Source organism: Platalea leucorodia (genome assembly GCF_965183815.1).
Source record: "Platalea leucorodia genome assembly, chromosome: 4".
Lineage (NCBI taxonomy): Eukaryota > Metazoa > Chordata > Aves > Pelecaniformes > Threskiornithidae > Platalea > Platalea leucorodia.
This window is the reverse complement of record NC_138826.1, coordinates 103431645-103451545: the sequence shown is the minus strand read 5'-3', so window position 1 is coordinate 103451545 and position 19901 is coordinate 103431645. Positions and strand designations below refer to the sequence as shown.

General features: G+C 43.6%; 1 protein-coding gene across 1 annotated transcript; it reads right to left on the bottom strand.

The window, feature by feature from the left end:
- Positions 1-1481: 1481 nt before the first annotated feature.
- On the bottom strand, positions 1482-18585 carry HYAL4 (hyaluronidase 4; the record flags this gene model as incomplete). The annotated part of the gene is given in 10 exon segments (XM_082310218.1): positions 1482-1640; positions 1642-1767; positions 1771-1890; positions 3014-3100; positions 5124-5261; positions 5265-5552; positions 5556-5771; positions 5775-5917; positions 5920-5952; positions 18558-18585. Coding segments are annotated over 10 exon segments (1338 nt in total).
- Between the last annotated feature and the right edge of the window lie 1316 nt (positions 18586-19901).

Below are 19901 nucleotides of genomic sequence, written 5' to 3'. Positions count from 1 at the left end.
ATCATTTGTTTAACATGGTTATTATAGCAATAACTCACTGAGGTTAGATATGAGGATAATAGCATATGTTTGAAAATTAAAAGCTGCTAAGAGGTGCAAAATCACAAAGGTCTAAGCCTGATGGGATCTTTAAGGTTCCGGGACAAAAGCAATAATGGAGGCCAGTGGGAGCTGGATGGTATGTTTCACGTTTCCTGGGCCAAATAGAAAAAAGCAAGGAACTTAGCACAGGTCTCATAGATCCCTTATTTATCTTATGGCTATTTGTCTATTCTTTTTCTAGCTACAGAGATTCTAATATAAAGGCACAATTATTTCACATACCTATTATATGTGTGCATATTTGCATGTATATTATTAATATAAAATGGTTTCTAATTGTTTCGTTCAAGTAAATTCTCTTTCAAGAATACTTAACCCCTGGGAAGCGGGGAAGCTGAGAAGCTGGAGGTTGGCAGGGTGCCCTGGAGACATGCCAGGTGTGCTTTCTGCTCATGGTCACCTCTAGAAGAGCATTTTTCTCCCTGCTTACTGGAAGGAGAGCCCTGGGAGCCTTTCCACCCCCTCCAGAGGACAGATCTTACAATGACAGTTGGGACATAAATAAGTTTCTTGTTGAAGATTATAAACTTGCTTGATCCTTGTTGATTGCATCTCTGTAATAGCCATGGGGTGCTTTCATTAGCTTTAAATTTAAAAGTCATTGGAGTATTGTCATAGATTCAGGATGGAAGTAGACCTGGCTGAGATGGAGTTCCTGCTCCCAGTGCTACTTAGTAATTTTATTTTAAATAGTCGTGGCATAAAAACCCCACAGGGACACCTGTTGTTGTTGGATTAGAGTATATGCGTTCCTTTCTCGGTAAATATACTAATCAACAGAGTGCGGCTTGTCCTTTTTTTTCCTGATCTCCCGAATCTTTCATTCCTTCCTACCTAGTGGAGGGCTCAAAGCATGAACACCTCCATCATGCAGAACATGAAAGAGGAAAACATGGACTTGAATTCACTCACAGGGAAAAGAAACTAGAAACCTCCCCGCTATCTTCCATTTTCTGGGAGGATGCTGTATCCAGTATGCCATCCAGTAAGAGGTAGATATGTGTAGATACTTCCTCTCTTTACAAAGGGAAAAAGTGAACCTCGTACTATTTTTTCCAGTAGTAGCAGGCGTCTGCTGTACTGGTTGTGTCTGTCAGCCAGGCAGAAACCTGGCCTCTAGCCTCCTAAACAGCCTAATCTCAGAAGATAGGATCAAGACATATCCCTATGACCTGTGTGTCTTTGACTCAGCCTTCAACACACCGCACTCTCTCCATGCCTTATGGGCGTTATGCCTCAGGGCACAGCTGCAGGGTTTGGGTTACATCTGGGACCATGACATGTCCAGTCCCCAGCTGCAGAGCATGTGAGACTTTTTGTTGGATCCACTCTACCATCCCTCTTGACTGACTGAAACCAGCCCTTTGACTAAGCAGCAGTTAGAAAAGACCTATCAAAGGCAAAAGAAGCAGGTAGATCACTGCAAATCTTCTGGGTGGGACAGAGTCTGCAAGGCTCCCTGGATAGTCATCAGCAACTTTGACTTCCACATAGTCAATTCCTCCATAACCCTGATAACAGTGGCAGACAAATGTCTGTCTTTGCCATTATTTCCAGATGTTCATTTGATGCTTCTCCTCTCACAATAAATCCTTGGTCCTCAAAGGCATTTATCCGGAAGCTCTTAGAATTTAAATGCAGATATGTTAAGGCTCTCCAGGTTCTTCACACACATCGTCCATTGTCCTGACAAAGACGCCTGCTGTGCACCTCAGCTGCTGCTGCGACATTGATAATGTAGGGCCCTAGTTCCAAATCAACAAATTTTTGCACCTTTGTGCAGTTACTCTGTAAAAGGCAGAAAAGAAATTTCAGCTGATGTCAAACTAGCCACTCCATTTTTTTCCTTTCTATTTCTGAAAAATATGCAATATGTAAGTAGCATTAATAAATTCATTCAGGATAATTGAAATTTTACTAATTTAAAGGATTTTTAGGAGGTTTTATACAGAATATGTAACCCAATGGAGATGCAAAGGGCTTTAGCAACTTGCACTCCGCAGAAAACACCACAGCCTGTAGATCTACAAAGAAGCCATGATGTATGCTAGAAACACAGGTCACGACAGCATGGCTGTGTGGCAAGAGTGTGGGGGTCCAGAGCTGATGCTCCAGGGCCTTGCCTTTGTCACTTGACCCACTTGGAAGGAAGTTCACCCTCCTGTTCACATTCACTGTGACAGGAACCACAGCCGAATATTTACAAAAATTGGCTGAAGTAATTGACTTTACTGAGGACAACAGAACACTTATTTGCAGACATTCATTCTCATGCTGCCTGGGTTTTCTATGCTATCTGCCAGGAGAAAAGCAGCCCAAAACACCCATTTCACACAGCTTTAAGTACAAAGTCTTTTCACATGACAAAGTTTGATGTGTGGCTGTCTGAATGCTCCAGGACATGATGGAGCCTCAGAAATTGATCTTTGATTTTAATGTGGCTAGGTCTGATATCACGTAATACAAAGCCTCTCCATCTGACCTCAACAGCCTGCTTCATTTTACTTGCCCACACACAGGCACAAATAGAGTTCCCACAACCAGACAAATTGCTGGGCACCACTGGTATACCTAATCTAGTTTGACTGATGAGCTAATCAGGCTCTAGCTGATTTCCTGGTGTTTTATCCAGCTGGAATGGATAATATTGAGGAACTGTCTTCCAGAATGCCTGGTATTAACCATTGGCTTCCCTCCCTACCACTGGTTGCCTGTGAGCCTCACAAGACCTTGTTGAGCCAGGAAGAATTGACCATGTTCCATGGTCATCCTGACTGGGGGACAGCAAAGACTTGTTCAGCAGTCAGCTCTGCTGGTACCGAGTACTCAGAACTGGTGCAGTCAGACAGTGTCTATTAATAGGATAAAATCAGGATCTTACGCATTGCATTTAAATCAGACACAGGCTTACCTCTGAAGAAGTTAAATTCCTATCTTGCCAAATAATAATGCCTTCAGCTCCCAGGACACTCTGTCCAATAGTGTTAATAAGATCTTGCTACAGTGAAAAGAGTAAAGACATCACTGTCAGACTAATTCAGCATTTCACAGCCTTTCTAAAGTAAACCAATGGTTTCTTATGTGGCTGTCCCTCGGATTATATTTTCTTTTCATTCTGGTCCCCATGAACTGTATTTTATTGTGGCTAAAGATTTGCTATCTAGAGTACAAAGATTATTAAACATAAGTCGCAAACTTAGGTACTGCCTGAGATCTTGGTAATAAGCAAGTGAACAAACACTGGGATACAATTTGCTTTGATGCAAAATTTAATTGTAATTATTTGATATCTCATCAGTTATTAGAAGCAACTAAAATCTTTTCATTAAAGCGGGATTTTTAACAGTTCTCCAAAGCATTCCTTCAGTTCTCTTTTTGCTGATAAGGGGAAGAGGAGAGCCATTCTGCTATGTCAATCGGCTGTTTTCCCTCCATCCCTCTCCAATTTGAGAGCTGCGATTCCAAAGACATGCATTGTTCTTGCTGCTTTCCCTGGGAGCTCCCTCTGCTCTTATAAAAACCTTAGAAAAAGTGACTGTTAATAGGCACACACTATACAAGGGAGAATGCTGGCATTGTGCAACCTTAAATGGAAGGGAAAATGCAACACTTAGTGAATCTTAAGAATTTCAGTTTCGGTTTTTGTGCTCTTTCTATGTTTGTTTCAGAGAGATGTCTTTCACTGTACCTTTTCCTCATATCACAGCCTTTATGGGAAGCGTATTTGGTGCTTGGATGTTTATCCTTAATTTGAACAGTGATTAAGGATCAGCAAAAAGTGAATTACTATGCCACAAACACTGAACATGAAAGAGAATTGATATGCAAGTGACTCCCTAGACATCCTCATCGATTTAAGGGAGACTGAGGCCATAGCACATCAAGACTCAACGTAGAAAAACTCCACAGGAATTGGTTGCCTAAGAAGGAAAAGAGGCAGAAACTGGGTATAAAATGGCAAAGGGGATGCACACCAGCCTGCAGCAGTTATTGATGTCCATCTGTCCTCTTCTTGCAAAGCTAAGGAAGGGCAAGCTGGATAGAAGCACCACAGCAGGTGCCTACACCTCCTTTAATGCCTAAGAATAGGCATTTTCCTTCAAGCTGGAGATACGTGCAGCCCCTTCCTGGGAAGTGTGGTGGGTGATGGCAGTGCTAGGGGAGTAGTGCGACCTAATAGGAGAGGGAGCTAATGCTCCTTCCCAGACAAGGTGCCAGCTTCAGACTCTGTACCTGGGCTGAAAGACTGAACGTAGCCTTTGAAAAGTGAATACAGCTCACTTGCTAGACTCTGAAACACAGAATTTGAGACCTGCTGATAGTACAGTCACGATCTACAGGGGAGAACTAAGCCATGGCTGTGACAGACAGGTTATGCTGCTTTTTCACAGGAAACCTATTGTCTTCATCCAGTTTCTGGGAGGATGTCCAGAATCACATAAAGAAGGACTAGGGTAGGGCACTTATCTTGAAAATACTTGTATGTGTGTTCAGCTAATGTGAGCGGTACTCCCTGGTGCTAGTGCACTGTTTGCCTGTTCCAAGGTAGGTATGGGACTAAATTAAATGTTTTTGAGATGGAGGCATGCAGAAAGACTGCTGGCTTCAATCTCCCATTCTGATGTAACACTGAGCAAGTTGCTAACATCTCTGCCTCAGTTTCCCTTCCATAAAAGGGGCACCTCTCTGGGGATTAGTTAGTGATTGCATACCTGAGCAGAAGAAAGTACATCAGGGAGGATTAATGTATTAACTGCTTCCTACATACTACAGCAAATAGCTGAAATCTTTTTAATCCACTCAAATGCATGTTTGAGTATAGCACAGTGATGAACTAAAACAAAAAAAAATAGGTATTTGAGACTGCATTTTTCTTCAGAACATTGAGCTCTTTAAAGCATGTGGGCAATTAACATGAACCAGCAGAGCTGGCCCAAGTAGGAGATTTTCCATCCTGATCCACCATCTGTAAGAACGCTTAAAGCATAAATGCAGCCCACGTTGTTCCAGCAAAAGCTTACCATAGAGAGAAATAATAAAGGTTCATCTCTATAACCTAGTCGCGTGTACACAAATACGGGCAAAGGATAATCTTGGGATGTCATGGAGGAAATCCTTATGGATTCATTCACCCTAAACTGAGAAAAATGCAAAATGTTTTAACTGTTTCCAAGGGGTTTCTTAATACTAATGGAAGCATAGAGGACTGCACTGCTATCCCAGAGCCAGGAAAGTTCATTGTTCCTCAAAACTTCACTCTTTGGGCAGGAACCAGTGTAGTTCTGATCATGGAAATTGTAATTGTGACAGTCAGGGTATAAATAGTATCTCCAAAGGCCCTTTGGTCTGCTTTTCATTCCTAATGCAATTGTTTCCTTCGTAAAAGCTTTTGCACTTTCTTCAAAGGAAAGTCTGGCTAAATGTTCAACATCATTTCCTGAAATATTCCCTTACATTTTGGTTATGAGTTTCCTGGACTTTCTTCTGTAGACATCCTTTGCATCCCAGTTGCAGGCCCACTGAGGCCTCTGGTACTCCCAGTCTATGACAGCTAATCCACTCAAGTCCTTAGCTGGGGTGTAACAGTGAATGTCACGGCTGGCTTTTTCCAGGAGAGTTTGCAAGCTGAAGTTCTGGGGTAGGCCACCATTAACAGGGACTTCCTGTGATCAGTACCAAGGATAATAGCTGAGCCTATTAAGATAAAATACAGTCACATTCTGCCCTCTTGCTTTAGCTAATGGGCTTCTAATTATATGGAACATTTCCAGGTTCAGTACGATGTCATACCTCAGGGACCACAGGTCTGTCGGTTGTTCCAGGCAGCTATGGAAGGCTTCCTTTCCCAATCTGGTGGTCAGGCTGGTTTCATAGCAAGGGAAGTCCAGATGAGTGCTATGCACAGCCATGCCATGGGCTGAAAGGTGAATGATGCATTACATCATCCCACTTTCAGGCGGTATTTTCACGACTTAAGAGGCAACACTGGGCGGATCTCCCAGTTTGTCTGTAGAACACAACAGAAGAGGCATTAGTACTTATTCCATATATAGCTGTATGAATAGGTGTCAGCCACTTCTAAGGTATCTACCATGCTAACACTGAAGAAACAAAGTGAGCACAATCTAACCCAAAGAAAGCAGGCAGATTCCCAGCTGAAGTAAATCAGTGGAAGTCTGTGGAAGTCAGCGTAACCACAGGTGCTTGTCTCATCAATCCAGGTCTTACTGAAATCACTGAGGATGTTGCCATCACTTCAGTGGGCCCCAGGGTGTCTCAATGGCCATGGCTGTTGCAGTTGGAAAGGTTGATGAAGAAATGGTGTCCTTATTCTTCAAGCTTTCTCAACAATAACAAAGATGATAACTACAAAATCAAACCTTGGCTTTTACCACCATCTTGACAGCTTCATGAACATCCCTGACGTGTCTAGTACAGTGCCAGCCAGAGATACTCCAAATAGCTCTAAACAAGCACACGTATTTCATTGTCATTGTGCAGTACCATAAAGGGATACAAGTTCAAACCCCTGACAGCAATAAAGCAGATCCATGAAAGTTTGCTCTGAGCTATTTATTAGCCTGGCTGCACTATCACATGGAGCTAGTGCCTTCCAGACCAGCTCTGATAGCTCTGCACAGCACTGCATTGTGCAATGCGGGCTTTGATGCTAAGGCCTGTGGCCACTGCTACGAGCAGAATCATTAGTCACAAGGTCCCTGCTGATTACATGTGTATTAAGCAGAAAAGAAGCCAGACATACAGCAAAACCTACATACTTATAGTATAACTAAGAGAGAGAGTCTTATCCGTCCTCCAACTCCAGGCTCTCTCCTGCATTCAAAACCCTGGGGAAATCCCATACAGCTTTACAATCAGCCATCAGGGATGATCATGGATTTATATTTAAGTCCTACTTGTAGTTATTCTTCCTCAGTCCTTGCCTGTTTATGTCTCCTGGGATTGTGACCTGCTGGAGGTGAGGATCATGGGTTTCATATAGGCAGCCAGATTGTTACATATATTAATGGGAATAGCACATCTATGTTATCCGTCCTTAATCTCAAAACAGAAAAACAATCAGGCATAGCTATGTACCTGGGGTACTTTTCTGGACCTCCCCACTCCCCCATTTCTTTGCTATTTCAGGGTAGGACTAGCATGACCTAATTTCAGTTACCTGCAGCAAAAATATCAGCATCCAAGGTAGCAAACCTAGGTACTTTTAGTAAGCCATGGATGCTTTTAGGATACAGTCATCTGACAGTTGGAGACATCAGAGCGCTCTGAAGTGTCCAAGATGTGCCTGTTCCTCCTGCTGACCAGGCAGGCAGTCCACAGGACCAACACAGTACAGTGTAGACACTGCAGAACTCAATGTTTCCTCAGATAAGTCTCACCCCATGAGACTCATAATACTTTGTGCTTAGTGAAGAGGAGACCCAGGTTTTCAAAACCACTATCCACATATCCGCAAGTGCCATATGGGCATTAATGGGCCTTTTGGAAAATGGTGTTAATGAAAATCAGCCTGATTTGCTGAGTATCTCTCAGAAAGCGTATACCATACCAAGAAATCAAACTCAGCAAAGCCACTCAGGGCTTGTCAGCATTAGAGGCCAAACTGAATTTTCTCACTAGAAGGCTGTACAGCCAAAGCTGGAAGATGGTGGGCTGGCTCTTGTGAGGAGACAACCAAACAAAGGAAGAAAGGACCGGCTTTAGAGAGTCAGGCTTGCTGCCCCTTCTCCCCCAGTGGGATGGAGAGAAAGGATGGGGGGGTCTTGCCAGCCCAGCAGTTCTGCCCCTTACTCCAGCCCCTGCCTGGGATCAGCGTGTGCTTCTGGCTTTCCAGGAGGGCTGCAGGGAGGCTGCAGCAGTGGTGCCCAGCAGTTTGCTCTGCTTTTGCCTACAACCAACTGGGAAATGCAGAGACCTTGCTGTGCCAGTGCATGATCGCTGAGTGCTGCTCTCGCAGTTCAGAGAGAATCAGAGCTGTAAGAAAATCCTGCCAGAGGGCAGCAAATCCCTACGATTATTTTTTTTTAAGTCACAGCATGTGATACTAAATTGCAGCATGTTGCGTTCCCCCTGTGAGAGCTGTACCGCCATCCTGCCTCTCTGCTCCCACACCTGTCACAGTCTGGATGGGGAAGTGTCACTAGCTGGGCTGGGCACATCCCTCGGGTGTTTTACCCCAGGTTTCAGGGAGCACTTCCCACGCAGGACCCGTGTCATTTGGCACAACGCACCAGCAGCGTGCACGGCGGCCGCCTGTGCCCTGGGGCACCTCGTGGCATCGCCCCCACAAACCCTGGGGCAGGCAGGCCCAGTGCTGCCCAGCCAGGCTGCGCCAAAACCCATGGGGCTCGCTGGCCGCTGCCCTTGATGGGGTCTGCCCACTGGTGGGAAGTGCCGTGGGTCTGCACATCCCTCCTCGGGCAGGGCTGGGGTGTAATTAGCCCTACGCTTTACCATGTGCTGGATATACTGATTTGCTGCCCCATGGCCCTCAGAGCTGACACATGGGAAAGGCAGTATCAGTAAGCTGAAAATAATAATGAATAATAATAAATAATGAATAACAAATTATAATGATGGTGATGATGATGGTAGTAGTAGTAGTAGTAGTAGTAGTAATAATAATAATAATAATAATAACAATATAGGTTATTGAAGACTGCAGCAAAGTGGCAGCCCACCTTGCCCCTCTGAGAAAAACTTGTCATGGAGGACAACACAGAAAGATATTTGTAGTTGCTCTATTATTAAGGAGAAAACAGTTACCATTTTATATTGTCTGTGAGGGCGAATCACTGAGGTTTACTGACTTCTGATTTTATTCCATTTGATGCATTTAGCCATCACACAAGCACACACATGCTCCAGCTGGGAGCAGGCTCTGAAGTCACTTGTTTGCAGCATGCAGGAAGGATTTCCTGCGCCCAAGCTCTGCTCAATATTTTTCCCTTTACCCAGGCTTTTCAAATTTGCTTCTTGTGCAGGATTGCGCCATGCTAAAAAATTCTCTGCCTCTTTTTGCTAGGTATTATTTCTTTCATTTGTATCTGTCATAGCTGGCAAAAAACAGAATTAAGGTATCCAGTTATACCCCTTCTGCTGATTATATTTTTCTCTGTAAACCAAGGCAACACGGAGGCAGCCCATCTTGGTGTCCAGCTGACAGTGAAAACACCCAGTGTGGGCAGCAATTCCCAGCAGAAAGGAAGTAGAAACTGTACGTCTTTATTAGACAGCAAACAGCTCTAGCTAAGACTAAGCAAAATCAGCTTAAAACAGGCAGTTCTGAACAGAATAGACATAGAGAGTACTTGAACCAAATCACAGGATACTGCTGAAAAAAAAAGAGCTGGCTAAATGATAAGAAAAAGACTAAGCATTCATCAGGTGATATAAACCCTGTATCCCTCTTCCCCAATTAATCTAGAGCTGAGGAATGTACTTTCAAGCTTCGGCATTTATCTTGTAACAAAAATCCTCCTCCAGTGACGTTACACTATACATATCAAGGGATTAGAAAAATTACAAATGATGAATAAAGACAATGATCTTTTCTCCTTTCTGGTTAACATTGTTACAACAATATGACATTGACACAACACAACCTTGATTGATAGGCTTAAAACAGGCTGTCTCAACAGACAAGCTGATCGCCAAATACCCTTATCAAAGACGTGCGTGGTTTTTGAAACAAGAATTTTCACACCCACAGAGATCCAATAAAATCCTAGGATTTTTACAGAATAATCCTTTTGTTGACTTTTTATCAGCAAAGTAAAAGCTGATACACTCAGGAGTCTGATGAGCTGCAACAAGTTTTGTCCAGTTGAAGTCATGCTGTCAGCAGTGAATCTTGCTCTCTGTGCCAGATCTGGATTTGGAGGCAACGTGCTCGGAGGCTGGTGTCAGAGGAGATGACCCTCAGAGCTGCAGAGCTTGCAGCAGCCTCAGGGAGGACAGCACATGAGGATGCATTGCTGCTGTCCTCTACCTTCCCTCATATGGACGGGGGCTTATTCGACCAGGGCAATTTGCCTCCATGACATTTTGCAAAGTATCTCTGTTATGTTAGTCAATGCAGGAGACTGAATATGCAGCATGATGAATAATAAAAATGGAGCAGGACCTCACCTGACAATTATCTGACTGACCCAGTGACACTGGTGGCTTATTATAGCTGAGATTCAAACTCCTTTAGTACAGTACTTCACTGATCCTGATGAAGGTGCTAGGAATCCTGAGCAGCATGAACTGCCAAGGGACATTTTCTGGTGTTTCAAATTTAGGGCAGGGCACCCTCAAAATGCTACAAATTAAAGTATGACTCTGTTGCAGCAGAGCTATTTCCCATAGCAACTGTAAGGATTAAGCTGAATAAAGCATCAAAAGCTATAATTCAGCATTCTAACACACGTATGGCAGGTTGGTAGGTAGGTACTGATAGCAATTTTGTAGTAAAATTTAACTTATGATGATGAAAGATTGGAACAATTGGACAGAGAAAAGCAGATTTTAGCAGACGAGCTACAAGTCTGTGTGGGGCTCATCCGGACAGCCATCTGGCCTCTATCATCTCAGTTCCTTTTGCCACCATAGTGGACTTTTCTTGTTGTGTATGTGAGACCACTTGCGTTCTGGTGGCCTGTAGATAGCTGGACTCCTGAATACGGAAAATGAAGAAAACTGATCAAATGCCCTTATGTAATTTACTTCTCCTCCACTTCGTGCTGTACAGATGTCTCTCATCTGTACACAATTACAGCTGACAGTTGTCCAGCCTGGGAGATTAGACTCATGCTTAGTCCTAGCAAAAAGGCAGATGGCCTGATGGATTGATTTAATGGCCCACTGGAACATCCATAAAATCAGCCTTTCTGCTTAGCTTGTATTTCTGTGATGCTCTTGATGCCAGTGACTGGGTGATTTTCTGGCATACACTGAAAAAATCACAAAGCTTCTTTAGCCTATGTCCAGCCTGGCAAGGTTCTCAGTGCTCCATACCACAACTTTCCCCCTGTTTTAAGCTCAAAGGTTTTCCAGTACCCCCTTTTTCCAAAGAGGCTAGCCTTTGCACTAGGGGCTATATTTTGGATGCTTATGCTATAGAATCAGCATAATGGCCTGAATCCTGGAATAGCCTGAGTGGTCTGCATTGCTATCACATTGTCTTTATGTGATACCATATTAAAAAATTATATGGATTACACCATGTGCAAAGCAAGGAGATTCACATTCTTTGAGGGTACGTCAGCCTCAAGACATGAAGACTGTGTTCAGGAGTTGGCTTAAACTGGCTCCCAGGATGCCCAGGTTCCCTGCCACATTGCTTGTTTATCTATAGTTCAAAATACCCACACCACAAAGCGCCACATTTGGGAGATGTGCCTAGAGGACCACAACACAGTGCAGCCAGCCACCAGACTTCAGGCTGCGTTAGAAAAAAGTGGGAGCCTATTTTAAGGCATCAGAACTGCTTGGGCTCTCCCTCTCCTGGAAGCTCCTGAGTACATGGTGTGTCCATGCAGCATGAACCAAATATGGGCTTCATGGCATGTCATTACGATCCTCTTTTTCCTACATTTCTGAGGTTACTGAGCGAAAAGATCAAATACCAACAGATTAGTGTTGACTTACTGTTATTTCTTATAGCATTTAAAATGGTGTTGAACTGATTCTTTTAAGAAGTAGCTTTCATCTCTGTCCACTTTCCTTATTCAATTGTATAGTAAGTCCTAACTGAAAACTCAATAAATGATGGTTGATGTTCTGAGCATGTTCTTCTCACAGAAATTAAACGAAAGGTTAGTCCTGCACAATAGGAAGGAGTTGCCTCTCCTCCCACTAACTTCCCTGGGAGTCCAGCAGAGTTACTTTGTATTTGCACTAGGATAAGATTGTGCCCCCAGACTGTGCAGAACAAACACCCACACGCACACTGGAGTGATTACAGCTTGCACCCAGCACCAGCAGATTCAGGCAACGTTCCTTTCTTCCTACTCCTACAGAATAGCTGTAACACAACAACAAAAAAAAGCATTTGATTTCCCCAACACCACCACCAGCTGAGCATTACATTAGAACTAAATGTTATTGTTGGAAGAAATACAACAATTCAGTATTGTCAGTCTAAGGGATTATTGCAATTATTTTAAGCCGGGAGTCATGTAAACCTCAGTAAGCCTCATGTATGGATGGAGACTTTGAACAAACCCAATGAGCCTGACTCAGTGGCCATGCCCCAGCGCAGCCTCACCATCTAGCTCTCATCAGCCATCGTATGACCTGCAGCTTCGCTGGGAGCACAGAGGGGATAGTTAGAGGAACTGCTGCTGACCGTCATTGCAGCAGCTGCTGGGTGCTGGGAACTAATGGACTAATGCCAGCCTAAAAGGAAAATCCAAGGGTGAACAAAGCAAACATGAATATTTCATGCCTGGTTTTCAGCTACTGCAAATCAATAAAGACATACCATCTTATGTCAGATGAGGTTGTGCCCCTTTAAGAGAGGAGAAATCACAACAAAATTAAAATAGGAGATTGCATTCAGGAAAATCACAAATCAAGTACTTTCTGTCAAAAGTGGGCTAACTCTACCACTCAAATTAGCATCTTCATTGCAATCAAGTCAGTTTATTATCGGGTTTTTATCCAAGTATACTCAGAGCTGAGTATCGCTGCTGAGTATACAACAACTGTGCTTACACATCACTCTTCCTTCCAAATCAAGGTGCATCAGTACCTGAATTCCTGCAGAGGCCTAGGGAGAGCTTCCTACTTCTAGGTTTAGAAAAATTGTTATTTGTCCAAATTCCACAAAATAAAGTTTGATGCTGAGACTTAAGAAAAGAGTACTTGTCTGTGGAGCAGTCCGAAGTTTCCAAAGGGCTTCAGTTCATGCTTGTGCTAATTAACCCCACGCGATCAGCATCGCTTACCATTATAGGTACTCAAGGACTTTGCAAGATCTTTGTGCATGACTCAGTTTCACCCAGCTTGTAGAAGCACCTTTGATAGAGCAGCAAAGTGTCATGCACTGGCCCTGCCAGCTTGCATCTCACCTAGGGGCAGTGCTCCCCCATGGCTCCCACTGCAGCCCACTGAGGGTGAGGAGGAGCACGAGGAAGATCAGCATCACCACCGGGGCCTGTGCTCTCCCATGTAGGGCACTCCCATAGCAAACAGCCCCCACCAGCGCCTTGGGTCCTCCCCATGCCCGCGGAGCCAAGGCAGCCCAGCGTAGAGGAGGCGATACCTGGCGTGAGCCTGTTTTAACATCCCCATTGGGAGCCTTGTGCTGAGCGTTAAAATGCTCGTATTGAAGCTCACTTCCACTCCCCACGGGGAGAGGCATGAGCAGCCATGCACGGGGGGCAGGGGTAACAACACAAGGTGAACACAAGTGTCAGCTTAAGAAAACCCAGCTGCCCTCTGTGTGCATGACCCACTGCCCAAAATGCCATCGAGGAGAGAGACATCAGTCCCACAGGGTTTCCATAGCACACAGGGCAAGTGGACACAAAGCCAAGGTAAGGAGCAACTTCAGTAAGGGGAAAACCTACTTTTTGTTCTGCCCTGGAAACCCAGCATCTGAAGGAGCAATATAAAAAATGCTCCTAATAATCTGCTGTCTAATTGACTGAGAAGGTTATTACTAGCATGGAAACAAACATCATTTTTCCAAAAGCTGCCCAGAAATGTCAGACTGCTTGACTGTCTGAGGAGAAAAAGCAGGACCAATACTCTGGGCTGCTTTGCTTTTCGCAGATATTGGAGAGCACCTTAAATAAAAGCCAGGAGAGTTCTTGCTGTAATGGAAAAATGAGAAAGGAGCTCTGACTCTCTCTGAGAAAACAGGCTGCCAGCATGTTAAAATATCATCCTAGGCAAAAAATAAATAAAATGTCTGAAGAGGCCACATTTATTGTTGAAATAGGAGCAGCCGCATGAGCGAAGTTTAAAATATTGTCCTTTGAAATTATAGAAGTCTGCTTATTTTTAGCTTGTTAGATGCTGTTAGCTTCCTGTATAAGTGCGGTTACATAATAGACATAAGCTGCACAGCAGCGGAGGCCATATGTGCCGAGCTATAAGGTTACACAACTGCCTCCGAGCTTGTTCCCACCAGGCAGAAAACAAAGTCTCACGCCCCTCGTAGCTGTTCTGCTGCTTCTGGGTCAAACGTATAGACACATGTATTACAACATACACACACCTATGCTCATTCATATATACATGTACAGATGTATGTATATTAACATACATATCCCCTTGTTCTCTTGTTACAGCTTAAACAAGGTTTTCATTGAATCAGAAAAAATATTACCTTGGAATTACTCTGGTGACATTATACAAGGGATAAACTGGTGTGTTGTAACTATTAAAAGCTGCAAAGTTAAATCTCAAGCACACGCTTACTTTGGGAAGCTACTGAAAGACTTCTTCCTTCTTTTCTAATGTGACCTCTAACCGCTCCTTACTGCTGCGTGCTATGGTACGTGGAAAGCACACCGTGCCGTTGCTGAATAAGAACAACTTAGGGGCTTTAATCTCATTAAGCAGTGTGTGACATCATTGTTTTTCCTTGTTTTTTTTTGAAGGACTGGACTTTTGTCTCTGAGACCCTGTACTGTTCCCAGCCAGTATCGTTCTTCGAAGTGTACAGAACTATCGTTTCCAACTTATTTTTAGAGTAACCTGTGTTTGCAAATACTCCCACTCTCTGAGTCTGGCCCAGATTGACAGGAAATTACTTTTCCTGAAATGTAAACAAAAAAGAAGTTGTGGCTGCCACAGCATCTTAAGCGTATCGAAGTTTCTTTGGCAAAGTCTTTCATATGTCTTCTTATTATGCATGATGTGCAGTTTTAATTCACTGCCTACAACAAACGTTTTCAGTGCAAAACTGAGGCAATTTTTAATTTAAGCAACATTTTTTTATTTTAGCAATTTTTAACAGTAAAAAATGCACACATGCGTATTTATGCACAGTGTTAGAAATCCAGACTGGTCTGAGATTCCATTCTGTTGGTTTTGTCTGTGAGGGCTGTTAGCACTTTTTTTCTACAACAATATCATCCCCATTTTTACAAAGCCACTGACCCTAGCAGAGAATATTACATTTGGAAAAAGCTGATGAAATACAAATATGCTGGTATAATTATGTTCAGCCAGTGAGTCTTTCTCATCTTTTTTCTCCTTTAAGACTCAGTGGCAAAAGGGGACTTCAGAAAACATGTTAAATATCCATGTTCCCAAGTTGTGCTGCTCCAGGCTAGCTTTACCTGCCCTGCCTTTGGCAGCTGGTGAGGCACCGAGGTCTGGGCTGGTCATCTCAAGGAGCCCTCAGCTTTGGGGGAGCCCAGCAGGCACCCTGGCACGGCAGTACCCCCCATCCTTGGACCAACGTGCTGTCCTCTGTCCCCCACGGAGGCACAGAGAAGAAGGGAGACCACCAGGCACTGCCTCTCGCCTGCCACACCGACCCAGGGGGATGGGTTGGGTGAGCCACAGCCGATGCTGCCAGCTTCATACCAAGACTGCTTACTCATGATGTATTGTCTTGTTGAGGCAATACTCAACTTATGGCTTTGCTACAACTTCCTTATGGGTTTTGCCTACTTCCTTAACCCTGGCTTAGCTGTGTGAGCAGTGCGATATGAGTCAGATGATTGAGGAATTAATCTGACTTTAGAAAAAAAGCATTGTGATGGGCACCTTTTTTTTAACAAGGAAACTTTTGACCTGGATGGTTTCCCAATCCAGGTCAGCGCAAGGGCACCCAAACTGCTGTGCCAGCACAAGCAGGGGACAGCACGCCACGATACAGGGATGGGAGTGAGAGGAAAGGTTGGGAGTGGGAAGAAAATGCTAGAAGATGCACCTAAAGCTGGTCAAACTGGGACTGCAGCCCCACACATCTACCTGTTGGACTGAAGTGGAACGAAATGAGTCCCAGCCTTTCCATACATTTATGAGTCGCTCAGAACATATAACATTTTATTAAGTGCAACAGCCAGCAGTGGCGAGAGAGGAAAAGGAAATGAACACAACATTTCCCCAGATTTCAAAGTTTTGGAATGCTAAATCAGCAAACTTGAGAAAAGCTGGAAGCATGTCAGTCATGCTTCTGTTGGTATTGTTTATCCTCTGATGCGAAGCAGAGGATTAGAGGACTCTATAGCTCAGCATTTGGGAAGAGTAAAGATACAGGGTGTGAGTCCATTATCATCTTGAAGCAGAGGTGGTTCAGATGAAATACAGCAAACCCTTGTTCCTATTATCTCCAGAAACCAGTGCCCACTTCCCAGGATCAACTATGCTTTAAGAGCTGGTTCTAGCCAAGGACATCATCGTAAAGGTTATAGCACAGTTCTCTGCTGCTTCAGACTCACCCTCCTCCAAACAATTCTAACGCAGATAGAAACTGGATCACATTTCTCCAAAGAATGGACCGTACAACTAGACCAGAAAAAAAATCTTTGAAAAATTATGTGTACCAGAACAATTAGGCAAAACCTACAACAATATTAAATGGGCTGTAATGAAAAATGCACTTTGCAAAGCTTTCTCTACTTACTATTTATTATGTGTACTACAGTAGCATCTGGAGTTTGATTTGATCCAAAGTACCATCAAAGACAGAAGTGCGCTTACAAAGAAATAAATTGTCAAGATTGTAACTATATGATACTGTTTGGGAGGATCAAGGAAGTACAAAAAAAAAAAAAAAAAAAGATACATCTCCACTACCTTCCAGGTAGCTGGGCTTTGCAAGAAAGCCTATTCATTTGAATTTGATTTCAGTGTTCAGATCTGGATTAAGTGAATCAATTACTTCATCACTTATTTTGAAGACTAATATTAATTTAATGCTAACAGAAGATAAAAAAATGCTTGTTACCATGGCTTTTACTGTATTTCACATTTCTCCACAGGGAAGAGGAAAAAAAAAGACACCAGGATGTCAGTAAACCCTTCACTGGAAGGGTGCCGAGTCCCTCGATGAGCACAAAGCACCCACAAAAGAAGGGAAGGGAGCAGAGGAGCCTTTGGCCTCCTTTGCCTTTGTGGCAGCTGGCCAGCTGGCCCTGCAGGGTGGTGCGTGCTCCATGGTCCTGCTGAGCATCAGGATCCAGCCAACCTTGCGTGATCCCATCCTGCACCCACCCTGGTACAGGGCACTGATGCAGCATCACACTGTGACCCTATCCTGATAGACGACCTAGGGCATAGACACCCGTGGAGCTAAGGGGGTCAAATGAATCCTGACTTTGGTACTAGCCGGTGTAGTTAGTGGTCCCACATAGAAGCATGCAAGGTATGGGAGCCCTTGCATGCATCTGTGCAACCTCTGCCTGCCCTGTCGGCAGCATGGCTGCCTCCAACCCCACCACTGGCAGCTGTAGTTGTAAAGAACTTCCAGGGATAATGTCTAATAGTAATTCTTATTTTCTTTACAAAAGGAAGGGCTCTAACTATGTCAAATATAAAAAAAAAAAAAATCTGTAAAATTACATTCACTTAGGTGCTTGGTGCCATCAATAATTATTAAGCCCTGACCAAATTCTGATTTTGGTCTTCTACCTAAGACAACCTGGTGGTGAGGATGCAGAACTGGGCTTGCGGTTCTTCACAGAACTATATGAGCCAAATTCAAAGACCTTTGTTTCCAGGCAGATGTACTACCACAGACACTCATACACTCCTCCCTGTGAAGTGGTAACCTAGACTAAAGAAGAGCCATTGGGCAAATGTACACCTGACATAAACTGACAGAGCCCTATGGACTTTAGTAGGCTCTGTCAGTGTACTCTTATAGAGAATATACATCACAGACTGAATCAGGAACATCATTGCCATTTCACCCACAGCATTTGTGTTGTTTGTATAAACTTCCCGCAAAGTACCACAACTTTAGCTGATGAAGACCTTATGGCATTGTAATTGAATATATGCTATCCAAATAAATTGTGTATATAAATCTCTACACAGTTTATTCTTATAAGCCTACAGAAATAATGGAAACACTTTACAAAGCAACATACAACATTTTAAAAACATGTTTCACTGACAGAATGCACGGGCATTACAGCATTTTCACATCACCCCTGGTTTCAGAACACAGGACAGCATTACACAAAGCAGGAGCACCCCGTTTAAATACAGACCTGCACTAATGACAGGTATTTAACAGAAATGGGTTAATAGTTTCTATGCTCTCAATATACTAAAGTATGTGTAAGTTTCCCTTGAAGTTTGGCAAACTCTGAACTGAATAAAGGAGCTAAAGCAGAATATATATAATCAATAAAAAATATTTGAAAAGGTAAACACCCTCACTTTAGTCTAAAGGCATAGTTCCTAACAACTGGCATTTTTTCTAAACTTTAATTTTAATATCTTCTCTCCCACACCAAAATAATGATGTTTTTTACCTTCACTTTTGCTGTCATCCAGTGCCATTACGCACTACAAAGCAAAAGGTCAATGGCAAAGGTCTCCTGTATCTTCTCAGCACACCATGTCATTACAGAGTGACTCACTATAGCTAGCACTAAGTCTCTGTTTAACTGAAGTCAGTCCCATTTCAGTGTCTAGGTTTAAAGGGATCATTGCAGCCTTAACATATCTGCTGGAGGTGTCTTATGAGCTGGGTCTTTGGCTCAAGTGAATCTGAGCATTGCAGTTCAGACCAGCTGTGAATCTTGTCCTGGCAAACCCAAGAAAGCTTTTTTGTGGGGTTACCATGAAGAAATGTTTAGAGAGAACAGGAGATTACAAAGAACATAGGACACCCGAGCAGATTATAATGCATAGAGACATGTTAACGTATAAAGTAATTTAGGGCAGTATCAAGAAGGGGGACTGGCTAAGAGCCAGATTCGGACTTCCTTACTCAGTTGAGTATCCTCTCCCCATAGCCTTGCTAATTTTAACCAAGCTGCTACAGTAATAGGGTACTGTGTAATGTGAGCAATGAACTCTGGCCACAAATGATCAATACAGACATTAGTCAGGGTAAAAAAAGTGTTTTAGACCCACATGTGGGATTCTTACTAATTTCTGTGTCCACACTCTGGCACGGTACTCAGTTCGACACATCATACAAAAGCCTCAAAAGAAAATTATTATAATATCTTCCCTAAATCAGAGAGAGAGGTAGGGAATTTCTTGGTTTTATCATCAATTCAGTGAAGGCATACATTCTTTGTTATGTTGAAAGGCTGTATGGAAGACAGATATGTCTTTGATGAAATATATATGCTTACACATGAGCATGAATGAACCAATGAATAACTGCAAATGGACATGCCACAACCTGACAAGATGGTGTGTTATGGATGCTAAATTAACCAGTAATCAGTGATTCTTTAAGCTACATCACCTCCAAAGAGGTCCTCATCTGAAGCTGAAGGCTACAAGCCAAAACGTTGCCAGTGAGTATTCTTCACCTTCTCCTCCCCTGCATGACGGAGATGCACGCCGGCAGTGGGATCTGCCAGTCTGTTGCTGTTTCCCAGTCACTTGGGTGACTGCGCAAGAGCGGTAGGAGAGCAGAGCTACCAGACCTGTGTAGTTAGCAGAGCAGAAAGCAAACACCCTCAGTGGCCCCAAGGGCAGCAGTGATGCCAAGCAGCAAGGCTGCCTGCTTCCCAAGGAGCAAGAGAAGTGCTCTCCCATTACCTGCCAGGGCAGGAGCACTGCGTGGTGCCAGCTGCCATCACCAATCTCAGAGCTCAGGAGCCCCTCACCTAAACACATATACGTTCTGCTGGTTG